This window comes from Oncorhynchus gorbuscha, linkage group LG06, assembly GCF_021184085.1.
Source record: "Oncorhynchus gorbuscha isolate QuinsamMale2020 ecotype Even-year linkage group LG06, OgorEven_v1.0, whole genome shotgun sequence".
In the NCBI taxonomy this organism is placed as follows: Eukaryota; Metazoa; Chordata; class Actinopteri; order Salmoniformes; family Salmonidae; genus Oncorhynchus; species Oncorhynchus gorbuscha.
In genome coordinates, this window is record NC_060178.1 from 80278727 (window position 1) to 80300891 (window position 22165).

Below are 22165 nucleotides of genomic sequence, written 5' to 3' on the forward strand. Positions count from 1 at the left end.
GCACCTCCTCCCAGCTGACCACTGCACTGAGGCTAGGAAACACTGTCACCACTGATAAATCCACAATAATTGAGAATTTCAATAAGCATTTTTCTACAGCTGGCCATGCTTTCCACCTGGCTACCCCTACCCCGGTCAACAGCCCTGCACCCCCCACAGCAACTCGCCCAAGCCTCTCCCATTTCTCCTTCACCCAAATCCAAATAGCTGATGTTCTGAAATTGCTGTAAAATCAGGACCCCTACAAATCAGCCGGGCTAAACAATCTGGACTCTCTCTTCCTAAAATTATCTGCCGAAATTGTTGCAACCCCTATTACGAGCCTGTTCAACCTCTCTTTCGTACTGTCTGAGATTTCCAAAGATTGGAAAGATGCCGTGGTCACCCCCCTCTTCAAAGGGGATGACACTTTAGACCCAAACTGCTATATCTATCATACCCTGCCTTTCTAATGTCTTTGAAAGCCAAGTTAACAAACAGATTACCAACCATTTCGAATCCCACCGTACCTTCTCTGCTATGCAATCTAGTTTCAGAGCTGGTCATGGGTGCACCTCAGCCACGTTCAAGGTCACAAACAACGACATCATAACTACCATTGATAAGAGACATTGCTATGCAGACGTATTCATCAACCTGGCCAATGCTTTCGACTCTGTCAATCACCACACTCATATCGGCAGACTCAGCAGCCTTGGCTTCTCAAATGATTGCCTTGCCTGGTTCACCAACTACTTCTCTGATAGAGTTCAGTATGTCAAATCGGAGGGCCTGTTGTCCGCACCTCTGGCAGTCTCTATGGGGGTGCCACAGGGTTCAATTCTCGGGCCGACTCTCTTCTCTGTATACATCAATGATGTCGCTCTTTCTGCTGGTGATTCTCTGATCCACCTCTACGCAGACGACACCATTCTGTATACCTCTGACCCTTCTTTGGACACTGTGTTAACTAACCTCCAGATGAGCTTCAATGCCATACAACTCTCCTTTCCGTGGCCTCCAACTGCTCTTAAATGCAAGTAAAACTAAATACATGCTCTTCAACCGATCGCTGCCCGCATCTGCCCTCCCGTCCAGCATCACTACTCTGGACAGTTCTGACTGAATATGTGGACAACTACAAATACCTAGGTTTCTGCTTAGACTTTAAACTCTCCTTCCAGGCTCACATTAAGCATCTCCAATCCAAAATTAAATATAGAATAGGCTTCCTATTTCGTAACAAAGCATCCTTCACTCATGCTGCCAAACATACCCTCGTAAAACTAACCATCCTTCCGATCCTCAACTTTGGTGATGTCATTTACAAAATAGCCTCCAACACTCTACTCAACAAATTGGATGCAGTCTATCACAGTGCCATCCGTTTTGTCACCAAAGTCCCATATACTACCCACCACTGCGAGCTGTATGCTCTCGTTGGCTGGCCCTTGATTCATACTCGTCGCCAAACCCACTTGCTCCAGGTCATCTACAAGTCTCTGCTAGGCAAAGCATCGCCTTATCTCAGCTCACTGGTCATCATAGCAGCACCCACCCGTAGCACGCGCTCCAGCACACACACACACACACACACACACACACACACACACACACACACACACACACACACACACACACACACACACACACACACACACACACACACACACACACACACACACACACACACACACACACACACACACACACACTCTCTCTACTCTTTTTACCCCTCTCTTTCTCTCTCTCTCTCTCTCTCTTACCATGGGAGCCCACTTTATACAGCATACAGTATACAGTCTCCTTGCAATTAAACATGTAACAGGTTTGAAACATCAATGATGTTCCCAAAAAGGGTTAGGGAAGTCTGTTATTATGCACACAGTGTTTATCCCATTGGTGGTTGTATCTTACATGGAAGAAATATGCAATATTTGATAATACAGCATAATGAAAAATAAACAATGTACAGTGAAAGGACAATGAGCAACACAATTCACCATGAAATGCATTTGCCAGTCCAATACTGTAGCCGGTAAAACAAAAGGCTCTTTTGATGAGGTCACTAGGTATAAATATAGTATCTCTCTCTCACTCGCTTTCTCTCCCCCTCCCTCTCTCGCTCGCTCTTTCTTTGTCTCGCTCCCGCTGTCTCTCTCACTCACACACACACTGGAGAGAGAGCATTAAACCCCAATTAACCCAGTGGTAATTATCTATAGGATAAGTTCATTACTTCTGATGAATTATTATGCATCAGATCAGATGATGGGAGCAGCAGGAAGGGATATCGGTGGGATAAATAGCATAGATGGAGACAGGAACAGGGAAACCGAGAGATAGTTTTTAAATTGTACATACTGAAGAGGTCTGTCTCGTCCACAATCTCAGACTTGATGATTTCTTCGATAACATCCTCCAAAGTAACGATTCCCAGGACCTCGTAGAATGGATCTCCCTCCCCTTCACTATTCACCCTGTGGACTATAGCCAGATGGGATTTACCTAGGAGAGAGAGGAGAAGGAGAGAGAGAGAGAAAGACAGAGGGAGAGAGAGAGGGAGAGAGAGAGAGAGAGAGAGAGAGAGAGAGAGAGAGAGAGAGAGAGAGAGAGAGAGAGAGAGAGAGAGAGAGAGAGAGAGAGAGAGAGAGAAAGAAAGAGAGGGAGAGAGAGCGAGAGAGGTTAGAGAAATGGATAGTAGGATCTATTTGTGGTGAGTCTGGAAATCCTTCTGTCATTAAAGCAGATAAAAAATCAACACAACGCCAATCAGGAGACTCTTACAGTAAGTAGCCGTTAAGCCAGAGATTGATGCCCTCCCCTGCTGATATGAGTCAGTCATACAGTACATACTGTAGATAAGTCATATATTTGTGTTATTATTACTGAGAACTGGCCAGATCCAAAATGAAAATACCCCCAGCGGTGTGTGTGCGTGTGGGGGTGATTAATAGAGACATTTTGACAGTCAGGAAAACTTGGTGGTTACGTAAACACATCCTGAGATTACGTAACCAGTCTGAGGAAGCCTGGTTCTGACGAGTAGACTCACTAGCCATACTGCTGCTTGGCAACTCCAGGCACACACATGCCCACACACCTACACTCACACACACACACACCCACAAACATAAACACACAAAGATGCATGTTTTTAAACTCTCATACATATGCATGAATGAACTGCATGCACACAGACATAGCATGAACGCATGCCCACACAGCATCATGAAGCCTCCTACTACATATCAAACCTTTTGAGATTGGAACTCTACTCCATATTGAGTCTAACTCTTGTTCAACTATCAAATCCTCTTAGTTTGAGGATTAAAAAAAAAAAACTGTCCACTATGAAAGGCACTGACTTTGCTAGCACCTTACATAACAATTTACAAGTACACTGCCTTGTGTGTCAGTCCAATACAACAACAGAGACGCTGTGGTTTATTTCCATGGCTTGTGAATGATTTAGTCACTGTGGCATTTCATGTAAGACTCCCCACCTCCCTCCTAACCCTATTGCCTTCCCGAAACAGCCTCCATCACAGCTGCAGAGAGAGGGGAGGAGATGAAGAGAGAAGGAAAGGAGGGGAAGAGGTAAAGGTTGGAACTGAATTTTTTATGGTGCCACAGCCAGGTTACCAATAGCTCACACACACACACACACACACACACACACACACACACACACACACACACACACACACACACACACACACACACACACACACACACACACACACACACACACACACACACACACACACACACACACACACACACACACACACACACACACACACACACACACACGCACACACACACTTCCTGACCGCTACACACTTCTACCTCTCCCCAGTGATGGCCTGCTGACATGAGGATTAGAAGTGAAGGTCGGAATCAGCAGGGTTCTCTCATTACTCTCATCCTCTCCCTCTCACATGGATATGTAACTTAACATTTGATAGTCAGTTAGCTCCTATAAAATGTAATGATTCTGCAGGACCAACTGCTTTGAATGGTTCTATTGTTCAATCAAAACTTGTGTCTGTTTTTTGAGGGGTATGAGAAACATAACAATATACAGTAACTAACAATATATATGAACTATATATGCTCTCCTCAGACATTCCTACCGACCAAAGGACATCCCTGTCAGTGAACTGATTCTCTGGCAACCACAGCATGAATCCACCCGAAGGGGCAACCCAGATATCATGTATGTGGACCAGTTTAAATGTGACACCGGACTGAGGGAGGAGGAGGAGACTGTGTCTGTGATGGAAGCCCAACTTTTCCTTCTGGCGCCTCTAGACAACCAGATGATGTTGAATGTGAGTTGAAAATGTGAATGTTACTTTTAATCACACCACAAAACAAATGTTGATTGAATAAGGCCCTCTCATCCAACTCATTTCCCCAAGTCATCCTTCTCATCATTAAACCCTTCATTCTGAATAAATCAGATTACCATCTCTGAGCCATCATGGACAAACCAACCCTGACAATCTGAATAGCATCTGAGTGAAGCCCTAGTCCTGTTACATAATCTCTCATCCTAGTGGACACTGCCGTCTCTGTCCCAAAGCCTCCAGTTTGATTCCTGCCAACAGTCAGAGCACATCAAATCTATTCTACTTCTGTGTATTATGCAACACACACGAGAAACATTATGTCTGTTCATTTCACCCACTCAAAAATCCACTTTTACTTTTGTATAGCGCCAAACGAAGTACTGAGTGTGCATCCACACAAACACAGTTTTGTATTGCTATTCTTGTGGGGACCAAATCATTTATTCCCATCCAAAATCCTATTTTCCCCTGACCCTAAAACTATACCTAACCCTAAACCCTAAACCTAACCATAACCCTAATTGTAACCCTAACCTTTACCCCTAAGCCAGAAATAGCATTTTTCCTCGAGGGGACCGGCAAAATGTCCCCACTTGTCTGAATTTTCCTTTTTTACTATCATTGTGAGGATCGTACTCACAAGGATAGTTAAACAAAAAGACACACACACCTACCTAGCCTCCTGGCTGACGGCTGAATGATTTATACTCTGGTTGTCATGGGAATCAGAAAAGCCTCCAGCTCCCTTTGACATTCTTACATGGATGGAAACACAAAGGACCGTTTACTGTCAATTTGTCACTTCTCTTCAGACTGCAGCACTTCAGTCCTGTTCTACTGTGGGATGCACCGCTTCACTGGGCTCTTTCAACTCAATGCCATTCTATGGATTCCTGAGACGGGTGATAAACACAGGTTATCCAAAGCAATTACCATAAGGACAACAGGACATTTGTATCATAATCATTGGCATAATCATTGTATAATCCAGAACCAAATCAGCTAAAGCAATCACAAGACTATAATTAGCATAATCTGTAAAACATATAGATAACCTTGCTACTCTCTCTAAACTGTCCCAGTTCATTCCTGGGTAGCTTCAAGGAAGTTGTTGGTTTTATGGATTATAGATACGGCTTAAAACTCTTCCCTGACATACAGTAGCCCAGCGTTTCCCAAACTTGGGCCTGGGGACCCCAACGGGTGCACATTTGGTTTTTTGCCCTAACACTACACAGCTGATTCAAATAATCAACTCATCATCAAGCTCTGATTATTTGAATCAGCTGTGCTAGGGCAAAAAAACTAAATGTGCTCCCCTTGGGGTCCCCAGGACTGAGTTTAGAAAACCTTGCAGTAGCCTATACCAATTATCTCCACTTGAACCTGCTGAGCCCTTATCATCTTATATGACGGACTCTTCAAAGCATCACTGGACTTAAATACATCCTGGATCCTCTGCTTTTCAGGAAGAGGGAAATGGTGTGATGGAATGTGTATGGGTTAACTTGAACACTCTCATGGCACTTAGCTACAGTATACACAACTTCTTGTCAAACGAGCACAGCACCTGCTGAACAATATAATATTTGTTTTATCATAGATCATGTGCAACATGGTAGAGGTTCCTGAATTGCAGTAATCATGAGATTTGAACTTGTGAGCTCATTGGTTCATGTGCTCTGATGGTTGCAGGTATATCTCTGGAGAATGCACCTCCAGCTGTTTCCAAAAATGGTGGTGCATTTCCTATAATATTTAACTCCTTATATGTTACCTGATTCTGCATACGTTTTTTTTCTTCATCTCTACAACAGTGTATACCTAACTCTATTACCTCTCTTGAACTCCTCCAGCATCACATCCAGTTTGGTATCGCTGAACACACAGTGCATGGGGTGTTTGTAGAACTGGGTGATGGTCTTCAGCGGGGTGCAGTCATCCGGGTCCACGAATGCCAGGTCTTTGACGAACAGGATATCAACGATGTTGGACCTGTCGTTCTCAAAGACCGGGATCCGGGTGAACCCGCTCTGCATGACGTCAGACATCGTACAGAAGTCTAGAACAGCATCCGAGGAGAGCATGTAACAGTCCGCCAGCGGAGTGTGAACAACTTCTACGTTCTTGGTGCGCAACTCCAGAGCGCCCTGGATGATGTTGAGTTCCTCTTTGACCAGATCGTGGTAGGGGTCTGTGACGCGCAGCATGGCAACCAGTTTCTCTCTGGTGTAGAAGTTACTGATCTCCTGGTGGAGCATGATGTCTAGGAGTTTGGAGACGGGGTATGAGATGGGGAAGGAGACCAGCATTAGAAGCCGGGTGGCCCAGATGGTTTTGGAGGCGATGGCGAGGCTGTGTCTGGACGCCACAGAGTGAGGCAGGATCTCTCCTATAAAGAATATACCGAAAGTGCAGGTAGCAAGGGAGGTGGGAGTCATCCCTATAATCTGGCACATCCACACTACAAAACAGGTGTTGGTCAGCACATTGCCCAGCACCACAGTACACAGGATGTAGTTGCCATGTTTACGCACAGATTCGATCTTGTGCGCATATTTTTGTTCCTTCTCGGTGCCGCTGTTTTGGAGGACCCGGAGCTCAATGGGATCCAGGGCGAGCATGCTGATGTTCAGCCCACTGCAGAGCGCAGAGAGCCCCAGTAGCATCACCGACACCCCTAACTGGAGCCACACGTCCGCTTGCGGGGGTCGCTCCACCACGGCTAGCCAGAAGTCTCTGGTGGTGAAATGTTCCCACTTCACCCCATCAAACGCGCAAATGGAGTAGTATTTTATCCGCTCATCTTTGCGCAGGTCTTTGGCGAGCAGCTCCACTATGGAATCAGAATCAAATAACACAAAGGTCCTCATCAGACAAAATAAAAACGCACAATAACACAATAACACTTTTTTAAACATTCGACAATTCAACAACGATAAAAACATGTAACTACAAACGAACCTAGAACGGAGTTGTGGCTGGATGCAGACCTGAAGGAACCCAGGAGTTCGATGTCAGAACTCCGCGCATGCTCGTCCACGCACGGGTTCCGTTTGGAATGGACCTAAACACAAATTAACATTTTTAACACGATATATACGCAATTGAATTAAACATATGTCATATATAGCGTTATGGGTAAATGGTCAATACACTAAATAAACTGACCATGTTCTTCCCCTCTCCTCTCTCTCGCTCTCCTCCTGGCTCCTCTATGAAGGCGATCCATGGTGCGGCAGCTGCACCCTCTGGTCTCCCGCTCCCAGAGCGGTTCTGGGCTCTCTGTGTAACCGGGGATGCTGCGTAGTAAACCCGCAGCATGAACCGCGTCCCCTCGGTCGCCTGGAGCAGCCCGTCTTGCACAGACAGTTCACCGGCTTTAGTGTTCTCTGGGCGTACACCAAGCAATCCCTTCGCCGGAGCTGGGAGAAAGAATATGATGATGAGAAGGATAGAGAAGTTAAACAACAGCAGGCTGCAGGAATTAAGTGCGGTGCGGTGTGTTGAGGATGAAGCTGCTGCAGCATCAGCAGCCATCATGCTGAATGAGCTGCAGAGGGAGGTCGGCGATGGTTGGGTCACGTGGTTAGGGTTTTTACGCTGGCTCTTGGAATCGGCATAGCATCTGGAGAGCCACACTTGGAGCAGAGAGAAGAGAGAGGGGGCCGAGAGAGAGAACGGGCATGTGTGCAGCACAATGACGTAATGTCATGTTGAGTGCCACTACCGTCTAAAAATAGCAGGCAGGATATGCCCTACCATCAGCCACTTCCCTGCAGGGAGCGCTCTCTGCAGAGATCACAATCGTTTCCTACTGACAGACCCTTTCATGCTGTGTGTGTGTGTGTGTGTGTGTGTGTGTGTGTGTGTGTGTGTGTGTGTGTGTGTGTGTGTGTGTGTGTGTGTGTGTGTGTGTGTGTGTGTGTGTGTGTGTGTGTGTGTGTGTGTGTGTGTGTGTGTGTGTGTGTGTGTGTTCATTTTGTAGGCCTACTCAAAGGCCTTCATTACAGTTTTTCTCTCTCAAGCTATTTTTTTCACAATCAGCATCATCATAATCATCCTCATCATTGTCACCGTCATAATTGTCGTCATAATCTTTGAAAACAGCAGCATCGTCATCATCACATTGGGTTAAACTGCAGTCGATTTTTCTAGAACGTGTTATACAGTATTCCACCAGATGGCAGTGCTGACTCCCCTTTCCCATTTCAGCACCAGCTCTGGAATCAAGTTTTACTAGAGCCTCTTCAACTCAACAAGTTGTTCGTTTACTCTACTAGTGTGAGTAATTTGATTTAATTTCACATTATATGGTCATTAAACGGATTTAATTAGCACAGTAATAACAGCAGGGTTGTATTTTAAAGCCAATAATATGTTATTACTACGAGTCAATGTTTTGGGCCTGAGTCAGCAATGATTTATAATTTGCAAATGATTTATAATTAATAACCTAACAATGATTATTTCTAAATTATTTTGAATTTTCAATCGCATTTAGGCATACGAACAATTAGCCTACAAACGACAATGGCTTACTTGTAGCGTCTAATTCAATTTAAAATATCATGTTTTTACATTTTGGAATCGGAGCCTACATGTTAGTGTAAACCATAAAAGGAGAAATGTAAACAGATAATAAGACAGTTTAGCAAAGCACACCATTACATTGGTTTAATAAGCAGATAAATCAAAAGGGCACGATAATACACAGCGACTTGGCTGCTCCTTTGTCTAGTGGTAGGCTGACTCTGCCTCTGCAACTTTCACACGTCGTCAATATTCGGAAGAGCGATCGTGAACCCTGCCTCGTAAAACCGTGACCCTTTCATCGCCTGTTCAAGACAGTTACAATCCTGGTAGTGGTGTGTCAATAAATGACCTTATCCACCCTCCTTCGCCCACGCTGTCTCTCTCTACACCTATGCTCCAAATCACATGTATGTGCCTGTCAAGGCAAAGTTAAAAATATATATATATTTGATTTTGGAAGTATAATCGAAGTCAGATCCCACGACACAGACGTGATTTCAATGTATATTCCACGTTGGTTCAACGTAATTTCGTTGATTTAAATAGAAAATAACAAAACCATATAGCCACGAAACTGAAAATAAATCATGTTATTGTAGGGTATGTGACTAAATGATATAGGCCTAGTATTATTGATATTTTAAATAATGTTCAACTGATAAAGCTCAATACATTTCAACAAAATATGTTTCCAATGTAATGCATTTGCCCCAGGCTGTTATTGCTTCACTAACGAAATTGCTGTTACATTTTCGACCATGTTGATTTGTTTGTTTTATTTTCCAATAGGCTGCCATAGAGGCCTGTTTTATTGCGTTATAGTTCAGGGGTCTCGTGTGAAAACATGGGACAAAGATAGAATGTGTTTTTGAAAAAAAGATTGTTTACATCGGATTATTATCGTTATAATCCTGAGAAGTTAAAAGCTAACTAACCTGTAGGTTATGCAAATCTGGACATATTTAGATCAAATATAGAGAGAGACGTGTATTTAAACCAGATGTAGGCCTATCTTTAAACACTATGCCATACAGGCTATATCCACCACCCCGTTATATAAAGCCATGTAACCACACCTAAAGGAATAATAGGAAAAAGCTTTTGCTTTGTTTAGCTCCGGAGATAAGATGTGTTCGTTAGTCTGCCTTCGAGGTAGGCCTATCTGTTGCACGTTTCTCTTTTTTTCCCAAGTAAATGACTATTATTCGTTTATATTACAAAATGATTTGTCTATTAGGCCATGTTTTTTTTTGTTATTATAATTGTCATTATTATTAGTCTAGTATAGTACTATTATGGTTGTGTTCAGTTTGTCTTGATTTTTCAGAGTTGATACAATAGGTCTACCTTTTTCTTCGATAAACGGGGTCGAAAAGTTATAGTCATAATATTTAACATGTATTTATTATTTTGTCAAAAACTTCCGAAAGTAGTTATTCAGTCAACGATACCCACACACACTTTCGATAGCTTATGCCACTGGCAAAAATAGCTTAAATTAACACGATAAAAGGTGACATGAGAAAACATTCGACATTACGGAATGTGTTGAAAGAAGCAAATGAGTGTTGGCTAGCCTACATTATTTTCCAAGTCGGAAGGAATTTGAAAAGTCGGCTAATTTTCTTTGCAATGAATGGAAATACGATAAAGTCAAGCTCAACTCGAGAAATGCAAGCCAATCTGTACTATTTTGGTGGCGGGTTCCCTAATTTCACTCACAGAGTGCACATGGACAACATTCACGCACAAACATCTTCTACGAATGTTCTATCCTATGAACACAACTTTAATGTTATTGAATTGTGATAATGTGCTAACCTATTTGTTTTCAACACCAATTGTTAGATTTTACAATTTAGTAATTTAGCAGACGCTATTATCCAGAGCGAATTCCATCAGCAAATAGGGTTGTGCCTAGCTCAAATGCATATCGACAGATTTTTCACCAATTCGGCTCGGGCATTCGAACCAGCGAACTTTCAGTTACTGGCCCAATGCTCTTAATAACCGACAGGCTACCTAGTGTAGCCTATAACACAGTTGTAGTTATCTAATGTAAAGTATTTATATTATATTTCATTTAGTTGGAATTCCTGGAAATCTCACAGACTGTAGCTTTATCGAGTATCAGAACAATGTTTTTTTTTTAAACTAAATGCATTCACAGTCTCCATATCGTTCAAAGAGTGGGCACTAAATTACTGTCATTTTTCTCTTAATGTTCTATTTAACATTTTGGTAACATTTCATAGGGAAAATCTAACCTTTATGGAAATCACATGCTATGTATTCCCATCAATCCCAAACACTTCACACAATATGTCTTCGACATCTCAAAACTGACATCAAAAGACTCCAAATGACGTCTACAGTATATCTGCCATAGACACGCAGTAAAAGACCGTAACTTGATGAGGGATGTTGGTCCGTTGCCACAGGACTGCTACAGCCGCAGCGGGACATATCAAAGACTCATCTCTTCTCCTGGCGGAGTGAGGGGTCAACCGAAGATCCCACTGTGATATGGAGAGAGTTATATAGGAGTTAGAGAAGGTTGGAGAGATTAATATATAGAGAGGTATGAGGTTGGAGAGGGAGAAAAGGAGTCAGAGGTTTGCTCCCCGCTATTAGACGTGAATATTAGGAATAGATAGACAGTGTTCTGCCTTAAGACCATGAGGGGTGCGTGTCTGATTCTTCCTCACATAGCAATGGACAGTTGATAAAGCTTTCTCATGAGAGATGAATAACAATAACTGGCTCGTTTATTTGCAATGTCCTGTCAGCCGCAGGCTGTGTCAGGCATGTCCTGTCCATGTTTGCGTCTTCATAGTTCCTTTGTTCCTTTCAGCCAGGCCTCACGCACTTTCCAGAATTAATATCGAGCTTTCCAAAAGTTGTTTGAATGGTTTAACGTTGGAGAGTAAAACATGAAGTTGGTTGCAGCGGTCACTAATTCAAATAGATAATAGAACCTCTAAACATTTTCAAACGTGTATTGATTTTGACTGTAACAGGAGGGATTACACAAATGTTTTGGGATATCTTCCCAATCCCAGTGCATCATACACTTTCTGCACGGTAGATCAAGGGGAGTATATTGTCAGCGACCTCAGACGACCAGAGTTATCAAACAGTAAGGCGGTGTGCTCATGAGGCTGAGACGGGCCACGCGGAGGTGAGGTGAAGTTGTTGGGATAACCGCCATAACAACGACCCATCCCGTCGGTCAATGCCTTTCTCTACTTGCAAGTGGGACCACGCTGTGTGTAGGCCCTCTGATCAAAGAACATCTGGAGAGAGACTTTAAATAAAGCTTTTATAGGTATGTTAAATATGTTGGCTTTAGAGTTCTAAATTAGTTTTGAATATGTTTTTGGAAGCGCACCAAGCAGGCTATACGACTGAGCTAGGCTGTGATTGGCAAAGTTGGCAAAGTTCGATGCAGTCATTGGTTAAACTGTAGAAAACATATTAGCACAGATCACACTGTGAGAAAACATTAGCCTTGTGATCGCATGTGTTCTTAAATAGCCTAGTTAAATTGGCTACTTGTGCGTAAAATATATTTTACCGCATAGCCTAACTAGCTATTTACTCTCCTTTTCTTGTAGGCATACTTATCTAGGACCGTACACCAAGAAATGCCCTGTTCGATAACAGCGTCTAAAAACCGTTCCATTCAAAAGTATAGAAAGAACACCAATAGGCCTACTCTGATATTTCATTTATTTACGTTGACGTTTACTTGTTTTACTAGGACTAAACATTTTCGTTTTATGCAGGCTTACTTAAAATATTAATGTAGCTTAGTTAGGAATGTACGTTTTTTTGTCTTCTTTGATGGATTGTATTGGGGTTCTTAGTTCCCCAACGAACGAAATATACATTTGTTTAAACATGAAAACCATCTTGACACTGTAGAGATGCATCCAACTTTCATGTATAAGAGATGTGTTTCACAGATAATTAGCAAATATAAAACGTTCAGCTTTTTAGATGACCCTGTAATTGTAATCTAAGCAACACAAATCCGAGATACCAAATTCGAGTAGTTCCTTAGCCTAAATATTTATAGTAGTTCTAGTTTTGAATACACGGTTTTCACAACGCTTGTTTTTAATCATTCCATTTGTTAACATGATTTGTTTGTATTGTTTTGTTCGAGAGGGATAAATACACGACAGTTTCATACACAATTCATTGCATCAGACAAATTGTTTTTCAGATTTACATGAAAATGTATGTTTTGTGGCAGTCACCAGCGTGCGTAATTCTTTTTACGTTGTGCATTGGAGACAACTCGCTAAGTGCGTATATTCTATATCTTATATAAGATATTCTATATCTTAATACCTTTTGAGTCATGTGTATATGTGTATATGTGTACATGTGTATATGTAAAAGTATAAAGGTTCCCTTTCCTAATTTTTACAAGTCATAAAAGCAAGAACAGTCGGACTTGTTGAGCTCTGCAATGCGGACTTGTCCGAGCATACTGATAAATAGATCGCCCTGATCATTGTTTTTTCTCCTACACCTCAGGGGATAAGTATGAACCCTCATACCTCAGAGAAGAACCACCACTGAGTCCTGAAGAGGGGCGGTGCTGCCTCCTCTCCTCCCCCAGGCTCCTGGCCCTCTCTAGCGGGGAGGCTGGCCCGGGGCGTGCGCTCCCCTCTCCAGCTCCCAAAAACACGGAGGGGCGGGGGGAGACGGACAGACAGAAATGAGCAGATATCTTCGCTCAAAGGAATAGGAAGAGTGCATTCAGACTATAAGGTATTCCTATAGCTTCTCTCACGTTCCCTCAAACAGCAGAGCACGGTCTTGTTTTTAGGCGCAGTGTTCCATCTGTGGTGCCAAGCCAGGAAGATGCCCAATCCGGCGACATGCCCCTTCCCAGGCTCCCGGCTGTGGCTGGTATCCGTTGCTCTGATGGTGCAGTCGGTAATCTCCTCTTCTTCGACCTACCAGAGACCTGCACCCGGCGGCGGGGGGAAGAGAGCGGGGTTCATGGAGAGGACGCTGATTCTGCTGGACGTCAACACCCGCAGTCCGGTTCAAGTTCTAAACGACAACTTCCTCTCTTTACAGTTGGATCCGTCGATTATAAAGGACGGGTGGCTGGACTTCCTGAGGTAGATTACTTTCCCACTCTGTCTGCTTTATCGACTTCATAGTCGTCGTTATTCTAATGTTTGGATCAAATGCATTGCTTTTGGTTTATAGGTCTCTGTTGAGCATGATCGGATTTAGTTATCTAGACGAATGGTTCTTTGACAATATTATGATATCGGGAATCATTAAACCATGTCATAAAGTCGGTTTATGCCGATTTGTGCATTGCCTTTGTTTAGGTGATATTAGATATGGGGTAAACCAGCCCGTATGGAAATATGGAGTGTCCTAAAGATTGGAGTGTAGGTCTAACTTCATAATTACGTCGTCGAGCTTTACCAATTGGTGTGCATACTAGTAGCCTATTTTCTAGTTTCAGTTGAGACACCTTTTGACACATGCTGCGTCATTCTCGTGTGGCATGCATGCATCAGTTTACACAGTATGTAGCCTAATTCAGAAACAGCTCTTTAACATAGCGGTGTTAATAATAGGTCTACATATATAATGCCACTGTCTTAGTCGTGTCAATGTTTATGTGTTCTACACAATGCTAATATGAAATGAAGAGAGAGGGGGACGAGAATGACAGGGAAAGAGGTGATATGAGCTCATCATATATAGTTAATGTTGCATGTTGGGTATGGAAGGGAATAGTTTACATTGGTAGAAGTATGCCTACATGGCGCACACGAGGCTCTTTGAAGAATTTCCGTAAACAGAGGTTTCTTATTTCCAGTGAAACATTCACTGTTATTGTTTGGGAGGAGAGAAAGGGGGTCGTGGCATTTTACAAGTTCTATAGAGTATCAGGGTTTACTACTCGTTATCGACATGTTTGTAATAATGAAAAACAGTCGGAATGGCTACTCAAATATTATTGGAGCCACAGCATGTATCGCCCTGGAAGTAAACAATTTCAGCTTCCAATCAGCTTCGGCTATTGTGCAAAGTTCCCAGATGTAACTTTTACCAGTCAGTGGAGAACTTTGTGGTCAGGATTTTAGCAAAAATGTAATTCTGGGTTAACTAGATGAAAAGTGTTATTCCCACATGAACGCATTCAATCATATGGATCTATATCAATTCAGTTGTTGCTGTATATTCATCCTTCAGCAAGTATATGTTGTCTGCATCAATTTTGTGATAATAACAATAATAATAATAAATATACTAATCATCACAATAATATAATAATATACCTAATGTTCATAATATTCCTAATAACAATAACACAATAACATGTGATCAAACAATGAACCTTTTTACAATATTGTTTTGCTTTACTTTGGTTCATACTTTTCACTAACTTCCTAAATGTATGTAGGCTATTCACTCACAATTTCAATGCTAATTTTCTGAAATGTTTTTACAATATTTATTTTCTTAAACTGTACTGGTCAAATTCATATAAACCGTTATTTGAATAAACATTTCAACCATGCCTACTGTAAACGTTGCTGATCGTCAGATCTGATAACCCAGCGTTCAAGCACACTAAGGCGATACTATAGGATAAATTCGTTTTTGTGGTAGGTCGGTGGATTTTAGAGACATAAATAGGCAATTATTATAATACAAAGCTAGGCGAGTTAACTACCACAATTGTCTATAATTGTCATAAAATGGCACTTTATTCAAGTCTGCAAGAATCGGTTAAAATGATCACAACATGGCCTATATTCTGCCTACAAAAACAGCACAATATGGTAAGTGCTAATCCCATAACATACAATTGAACACAACATTTTAAAGCTACTGTGCAATTTCCAGTAATTAAAATGAATGGGAAATATTCCCTATATTTTGAAGAACGTGACTTATAAATAGACCTACTACAAAACTGTCCTTTTGCTCCATGGTTTTGTTCAAAGGAGACTTTGTAAACAAATAATGTCTAGGTTCAAATCAAGTTTAAAAAGTAGGCTAATGTTGCTCTCATGGAATGCCATTCCTTTACTACAGAAAGCATTTGCTATTGGCATGTCATGTATTAGGTTGCTCCATTGTTTTGTTGGTGGTCCACTCTTGATGATATGCACAAATTACTGTGTGGCTTTGGTTGAAAAGTATAATATTTCTGTTGTTTATTCTGTGTCCAGTCTGGTAACACAACAGTAGAGTGGAATACTTAACCCAAAACTATTTTTCTAAACCAGAGCTGTGGGAGTTATTATTGATAGCTGGCTAACAGCAGCACTGAGAGGGTCATAAAAGTCCTGTTGTAATGGAAAAGCTGTCATGTCCTATAATACTATCATGTAAATACTAGTAGGGTTCACTAGCTTTTCTCTCAAGTGAAACCAATAAGTGAGAGTGATAGTAAAAAGTGTTTCGAAAGCCCAGTCTGGAAAGCTTTGACAGTAATCTGGTAACACTGTAGTGTAGAACATGTTTTTATTATTCTGGGCATACTAGTCTCACCATCATAAAATCTTTCCCTGTGCTATCTAAAAAAAAACCCACTAAAACCTACTCTCTGTATGAATTAAATTGGCTCCATGTCTAGTTTTCCTGTGCTGAATCTGAATGCACAGGGCTATCAAGAAATATCACATTTAAATCAAGTTGTCATTGTTTTATGACTTGAGTTTTTTTTGTCTTGTGTAAGTAGTGCTCAGCCTCTGTTGAGTAGTCTATGTCACTAATGCTGGATATTGCAATGACATACCCACTACAGGGATTATTTTCAACATAACGTCAATCGTTTCTTCTCAGAGTTGTGTATGTATGTACATGATCTGAAATCAATGATGGTCATGTTGTGTTTTTCATGCAGCTTGTTTGGACACAGAGCCTAATTGATTAAAAAATCTTGTTTAATCAATATTTCAGATGTATTTGTGCACCGTATTCTTATCAGATCTCTGTCTCCATGTATAGTTCCAAGCGTTTGGTAACCCTAGCCCGAGGTCTGTCCCCAGCCTATCTGAGGTTCGGAGGAAAGAGAACCGACTTCCTCCACTTCCACAACCTGAAGAACCTTGCCAAGTTCAGAGGCCCCGGCCCAGATTACTACCTAAAAAACTATGAAGATGGTGAGTTAGACATTATGGATTTGATTATTAATTTACGCAAATGTTAAACACACATTTTGTATATTTATTGATTGTGTTGTATTCCCAATTTGATTATAAAATGTATTGAGATGTTTAAATGTACTTTAGGTACAGTTGAAATCGTCTATGTCCATGTTCATTGGTAGGCCTATAGTCTTATTCTGTAGCATTCAATTTGAATTCAAACAAGCTTTATTAGCATGAAAGGAACAATCCAATATTGCCAGAAGTGGTACGCAATGAAACTACATGACCCGTTCTTGGTCTCTGTGTCAATGCTCAGACATAGTGCGTAGTGACATCGCCCTGGACAAGCAGAGGGGCTGTAAACTGGCCAACCACCCTGACATGATGCTGGAGCTGCAAAGAGAGAAGGCAGCTCAGATGCAGCTTGTCCTCCTCAAAGAACAGCTCTCCAACCTCTACAGCAACATCACAATAACAGGTAGGAGATCACACAATCACACATACACACACGCACACACACACGCACACACGCGCACGCACGCACACACACACACACACACACACACACACACACACACACACACACACACACACACACACACACACACACACACACACACACACACACACACACACACACACACACACACACACACACACACACACACACACACACACACACACACACACACACACACACAAACTCTGTGTTTGGTTACTCAATCTTGCCAGAGCACAGCGATGTAAATCATCACCCCTCAGCTTTACTAATGTAATTTGTAGAGAAGGGATAGAGGAATAGAGGGATGAAGAGATGGAAGGATGAATGTAGAGGAAGCGAGGAGGCCGAGAGTACTGGCATTTCTGAATGAAAGGTTCAACTGAACCTGACTGTGGAGGGGCAGCTGGACTGTGTGTGTATGTTTGTATGTGTGCATGTATGACTTGCTGAGTCCCAGTGACTATCCCTGACTTCCCAGGGTGGTAACTGAGAACCGTAAGGGTTTGGTTAGCAGTAGGCTGTGTCAGGATGTCTTTATGTTACAGTATTTATTAGAAATGATGTGGTAGCAATTAATACTTTGTAGTACTTAAATACCAGTTGTGGTACGAAATGGCATGTAATGATATGATGTAATGATAATGTAATGATGGTTAATTTAAAACATATAGATGCTGTTGTAATAGTCTGGTCATTGTTCTGTAATTACAATTTTACTGCTATAATTTCCAGTAAAATACAGAGTAAACAGCAGTCTATCAAAACAAACCGTAACCCCAGAGTTTCTAACTTTTAAAATGTGTGGATCATATCAACTTACAAAGTTGAAGAGAGGAGAGATGAGGATGGAATTTCAGTCATCGGAGCTACAATGGCAACTACAGCTGCTTGTGATTTATTAGAAGAACAAAATGACGGTTTGTGTGTGTGTGTGTGTGTGTGTGTGTGTGTGTGTGTGTGTGTGTGTGTGTGTGTGTGTGTGTGTGTGTGTGTGTGTGTGTGTGTGTGTGTTAAACCTCCCATGTTAGAAATGCCTGTTCTAGATCTGTCTTGAGCAACACACACTGCAACTAAGGAGATATTCATATGAAGAAATAACATGAACACTGAGGGATTATTCCCCAAATATATATGCCTACAGAACGGATGCTATGACAGAACATTCCACCAGCTTCACTCAAGACTTCAGTGATATTAATGTGTATTTAATAAATCTTCATATTATCCAAAGGGAATCTGCTGGAATTTTGTCTTTTGTCGAATGCATTGTTCATTAATGCACAGGAGAGTGGTGTTGCATCATTCCGTGTTTAATGTACTGTAGTATAAAAGGTATTTCAGACACATTTGTACATTGATAGATTTTAATTGACGGGGTTACTGTGTGTGTGTGTGCGCACTTTTTTGTGTGTGTGTGTGCGTGTGTGTGTGTGTGTGCGTGCGTGCGTGCGTGCGTGCGTGTGTGTGTGTGTGTGTGTGAAAACTGTATGTAAGTCTGCGTATCATCAGCTGTGTGATTTCAACGGGCCTCTGGTGCACTAGTCAAAACATGGCCTGACTGCGCCTATCTTCAAGCACTGAAGAGACACATTGAGGAGAACCATTTGTTCATGTTTAGGTGCAGAGGAGTTTCAGTTCACAAGTTCAGGAGTCACACTGTGTATCACCCTGTACTTTCTCTGTTGTAGTCTGGTATCTTATCATGAGATAGTTCTACGATATGGACTATCAATATATTCTGGTCCACCTCAAGGCTTCGAAGTTGTCTTTGCTGTTCTCCCCTGTCACCCTACACTTAGTCTGGGGAGGGATTAGGTCCCAGGGTTTTTCTTTGTTATGGGGTCCTCGGACCCTTGTTAAAGTCAATGGCATGAACTTTACCCAGTACCAGGACATTTAAGCCAAAACCTGGATGTCTCTGCCAGGAGTTTGAAACTTGGCCGCAAGTGTATCTTCCAGCAAGACAATAAACCCAAGCACACATAAAAATACACAAAGAAATATTTAATTGACCACAAAATCAAAAGTTTGCAATGGCTATCTCAGTGTCCGGAGTTGAACCCCATTGAAAACCACTGGTTTGAATTGAAGAGGGCAGTCCATAAAAAAAGGCTCACAAGGGGAGGGTGCTGGAGTATAAAAATAAATAAAATAAGTATATTACCCCCTTTTTTGTGATATCCAATTACGATCTTGTCTCATCTCTGCAACTCCCCAACAAAGGTTGAGTCATGTGTCCTCCAAAACATGACCCACCTAACCGCTCTTCATAACACCCACCTGCTTAACCTGGAAGCCAGCTGCACCAATGTGTCAGAGGAAACACAGTTCAATTGACTATGTGGTCAGCCTGCAGGTGCCCAGCCCACCACAAGGAGTCGCTAGAGAGCGATCAGACATGTAAAGCCCCCCTTGCCAAACCCTCCCGTAACATGGACGATTCTGGGCCAATTGTGTGCCACCCTATGGATCCGGGTCTGTAGTGATGCAGAAAGTACTGCGATGCATTGCTTTAGACAGCTGTTCCACTCAGGAGGCCTGGGTACTGAAGTATTGAAATCAGGGGATCCAATCATTTTGACCCCTATCTTTTTTAGATTTTTTTAAATGATTGTGTATAAACAAAATCTCTTTCTCTGAGCAGTTATATTAGTATAAAATACAAATACATAAAAATGTAAGCATATATTATAGCTCAGTGTTTGTATAATTTATTTGTACAGGTTTTTTGCTCATCTTTATTAAGGGATCCAATAATTCTGGACCCCACTATATATCCATGTTAAAGAAGTCCTCCTCTTCTGTCTAGCCTGTGTGTGCTGAGATGTGGCTTTACAGTACATTATGATTTTTGGAGAATGCTGTTTAAAGGTCAAGTGCAGTCAAAAACATGTTTTTCCCTGTGTTTATATATTTCCACACTATGTGGTTGGAACAACACTGTGAAATTGTGCAAATTATCATAATGCCCTTTTAATGTAAGAGATGTTTGAAAAGACCCCCTGAAATTTCAACCTGTTTTGGTAGGATGGAGTTTTGGCCTTCCAAACCTCTTTGCCAATAACAGCTAATTTTCCGTTTTCCCCTTCCCAGTCAGTCCTATCAAAGTTCTTGCTTTAGAAATTGCTCTTTGCTAGGAAGCTATTTTTGTTTATTTTTTACCATTTGAATTGAAAATAATCACAGTACGGTACTTAATTGTTACTCAGAAATTATTTGATATTGAGATAAAAATGTCTGCATTGGTCTTTTAAGGGGGGAGGTGGGTAGCCTAGTGGTTAGAGCATTGGACTTGTAACCGAAAGGTTGCAAGATCAAATCCCTGAGCAGACAAGGTAAAAATATGTTGTTCTGCCCCTGAACAATCCACTTTACCTACTGTTCCTAGGCCGTCATTAAGAATTTAGGCCTCCCGGGTGGCACAGTTGTCTAGGGCACTGCATCGCAGAGCCACCAGAGACTCTGGGTTTGCGCTCAGGCTCTGTCGCAGTCGGCCGCGACCAGGAGGTCTATGGGGCGATGCACAATTGGCCTAGTGTCTGGGTTAGGGAGGGTTTGGCCAAAAGGGATATCCTTCTCTCATCGTGTGGTGCACAGTGTTTCCTCCCACACATTGGTGTGGCTGGCATGGATGTGCACTGTGTTAAGAAGCAGTGTGGCTTGGTTAGGTTGTGTTTCGGAGGACGAATGGCCTTGCTCTGTCGCCTGTACGGGAGGTGTAGCGATGAGGCAAGACTAACAATTGGATACCACGAAAAGGGGGTAAAATAAATACTTTAAAAATAAGAATTTGTTCTTAGTAGTTAAATAAAGGTAAAAAAAATGAGACCTGTAGTGTTCCAAGTTAATTACTGTATATATGAATGGACAAAGCCATTGATCATGTGACACCATTCATGCCTATGTGAAGACTTGATAGGGCATTTGAAGCACAGGAAGTTGGTTAGATTGACACCGGTGAGTCAATCAAATACCGCATCTGCCTATGTTGTACTTATGCATCTGTGGTGAAAGCTAGAGCGGTGTTTGTCAGATTATGAGACATTCCAAAAATGGTTCTCACAATAACGTCTGAATGGTTTGACCTCTCTATGAAAAGGGGTGATTCTCATGAGCACGGTGGGGCTCTCTGTTTTGCTCTACGGCCCCCACAAGTGTCACGGTCAGTGGCGGTTGTAGCTTGTATGGGCGAACACCCCCTTTAACACAAATAAATAATCATAACATTTAAAATTATATAAATATAAAAATACATGCTATATAAATATAAAATATATATATAAGAAGTAACAAAGACCAAATTTGTGTTGATTTGGCACTCGAGCATCAATACATTACCCATCCCCCAACACTGTCAACCAAGAGTCAAGACTACATTACCCATCCCCCAACACTGTCAACCAAGAGTCAAGACTACATTACCCATCCCCCAACACTGTCAACCAAGAGTCAAGACTACAATACCCATCCCCCAACACTGTCAACCAAGAGTCAAGACTACAATACCCATCCCCCAACACTGTCAACCAAGAGTCAAGACTACAATACCCATCCCCCAACACTGTCAACCAAGAGTCAAGACTAAACCGATTCACCTTGGTGGTGTGGAGACTGGTTTTATATTATTCTTAACGGTTTCG

General features: G+C 41.9%; 2 protein-coding genes across 2 annotated transcripts in view; one reads left to right on the forward strand and one right to left on the reverse strand.

Annotated features, from left to right (window-relative positions):
- The window catches only part of LOC124038742 (metal transporter CNNM4-like), a 34671-nt gene extending 22574 nt beyond the window's left edge, over positions 1-12097 (reverse strand). The window contains exons 1-5 of the mRNA XM_046354815.1: positions 11988-12097; positions 7509-7965; positions 7302-7404; positions 6175-7173; positions 2344-2487 (exon numbers count right to left, since the gene is read on the reverse strand). Of these exons, the coding sequence (XP_046210771.1) occupies positions 2344-2487; positions 6175-7173; positions 7302-7404; positions 7509-7965; positions 11988-12097 (1813 nt within the window). The remainder of the gene's footprint in view (positions 1-2343; positions 2488-6174; positions 7174-7301; positions 7405-7508; positions 7966-11987) is intronic.
- Positions 12098-13621: 1524 nt separating this feature from the next.
- The window catches only part of LOC124038391 (inactive heparanase-2-like), a 180690-nt gene continuing 172146 nt past the window's right edge, over positions 13622-22165 (forward strand). The window contains exons 1-3 of the mRNA XM_046354223.1: positions 13622-14017; positions 16881-17035; positions 17340-17501. Coding sequence (XP_046210179.1) covers positions 13752-14017; positions 16881-17035; positions 17340-17501 — 583 coding nt within the window. The 5' untranslated portion in view covers positions 13622-13751. The remainder of the gene's footprint in view (positions 14018-16880; positions 17036-17339; positions 17502-22165) is intronic.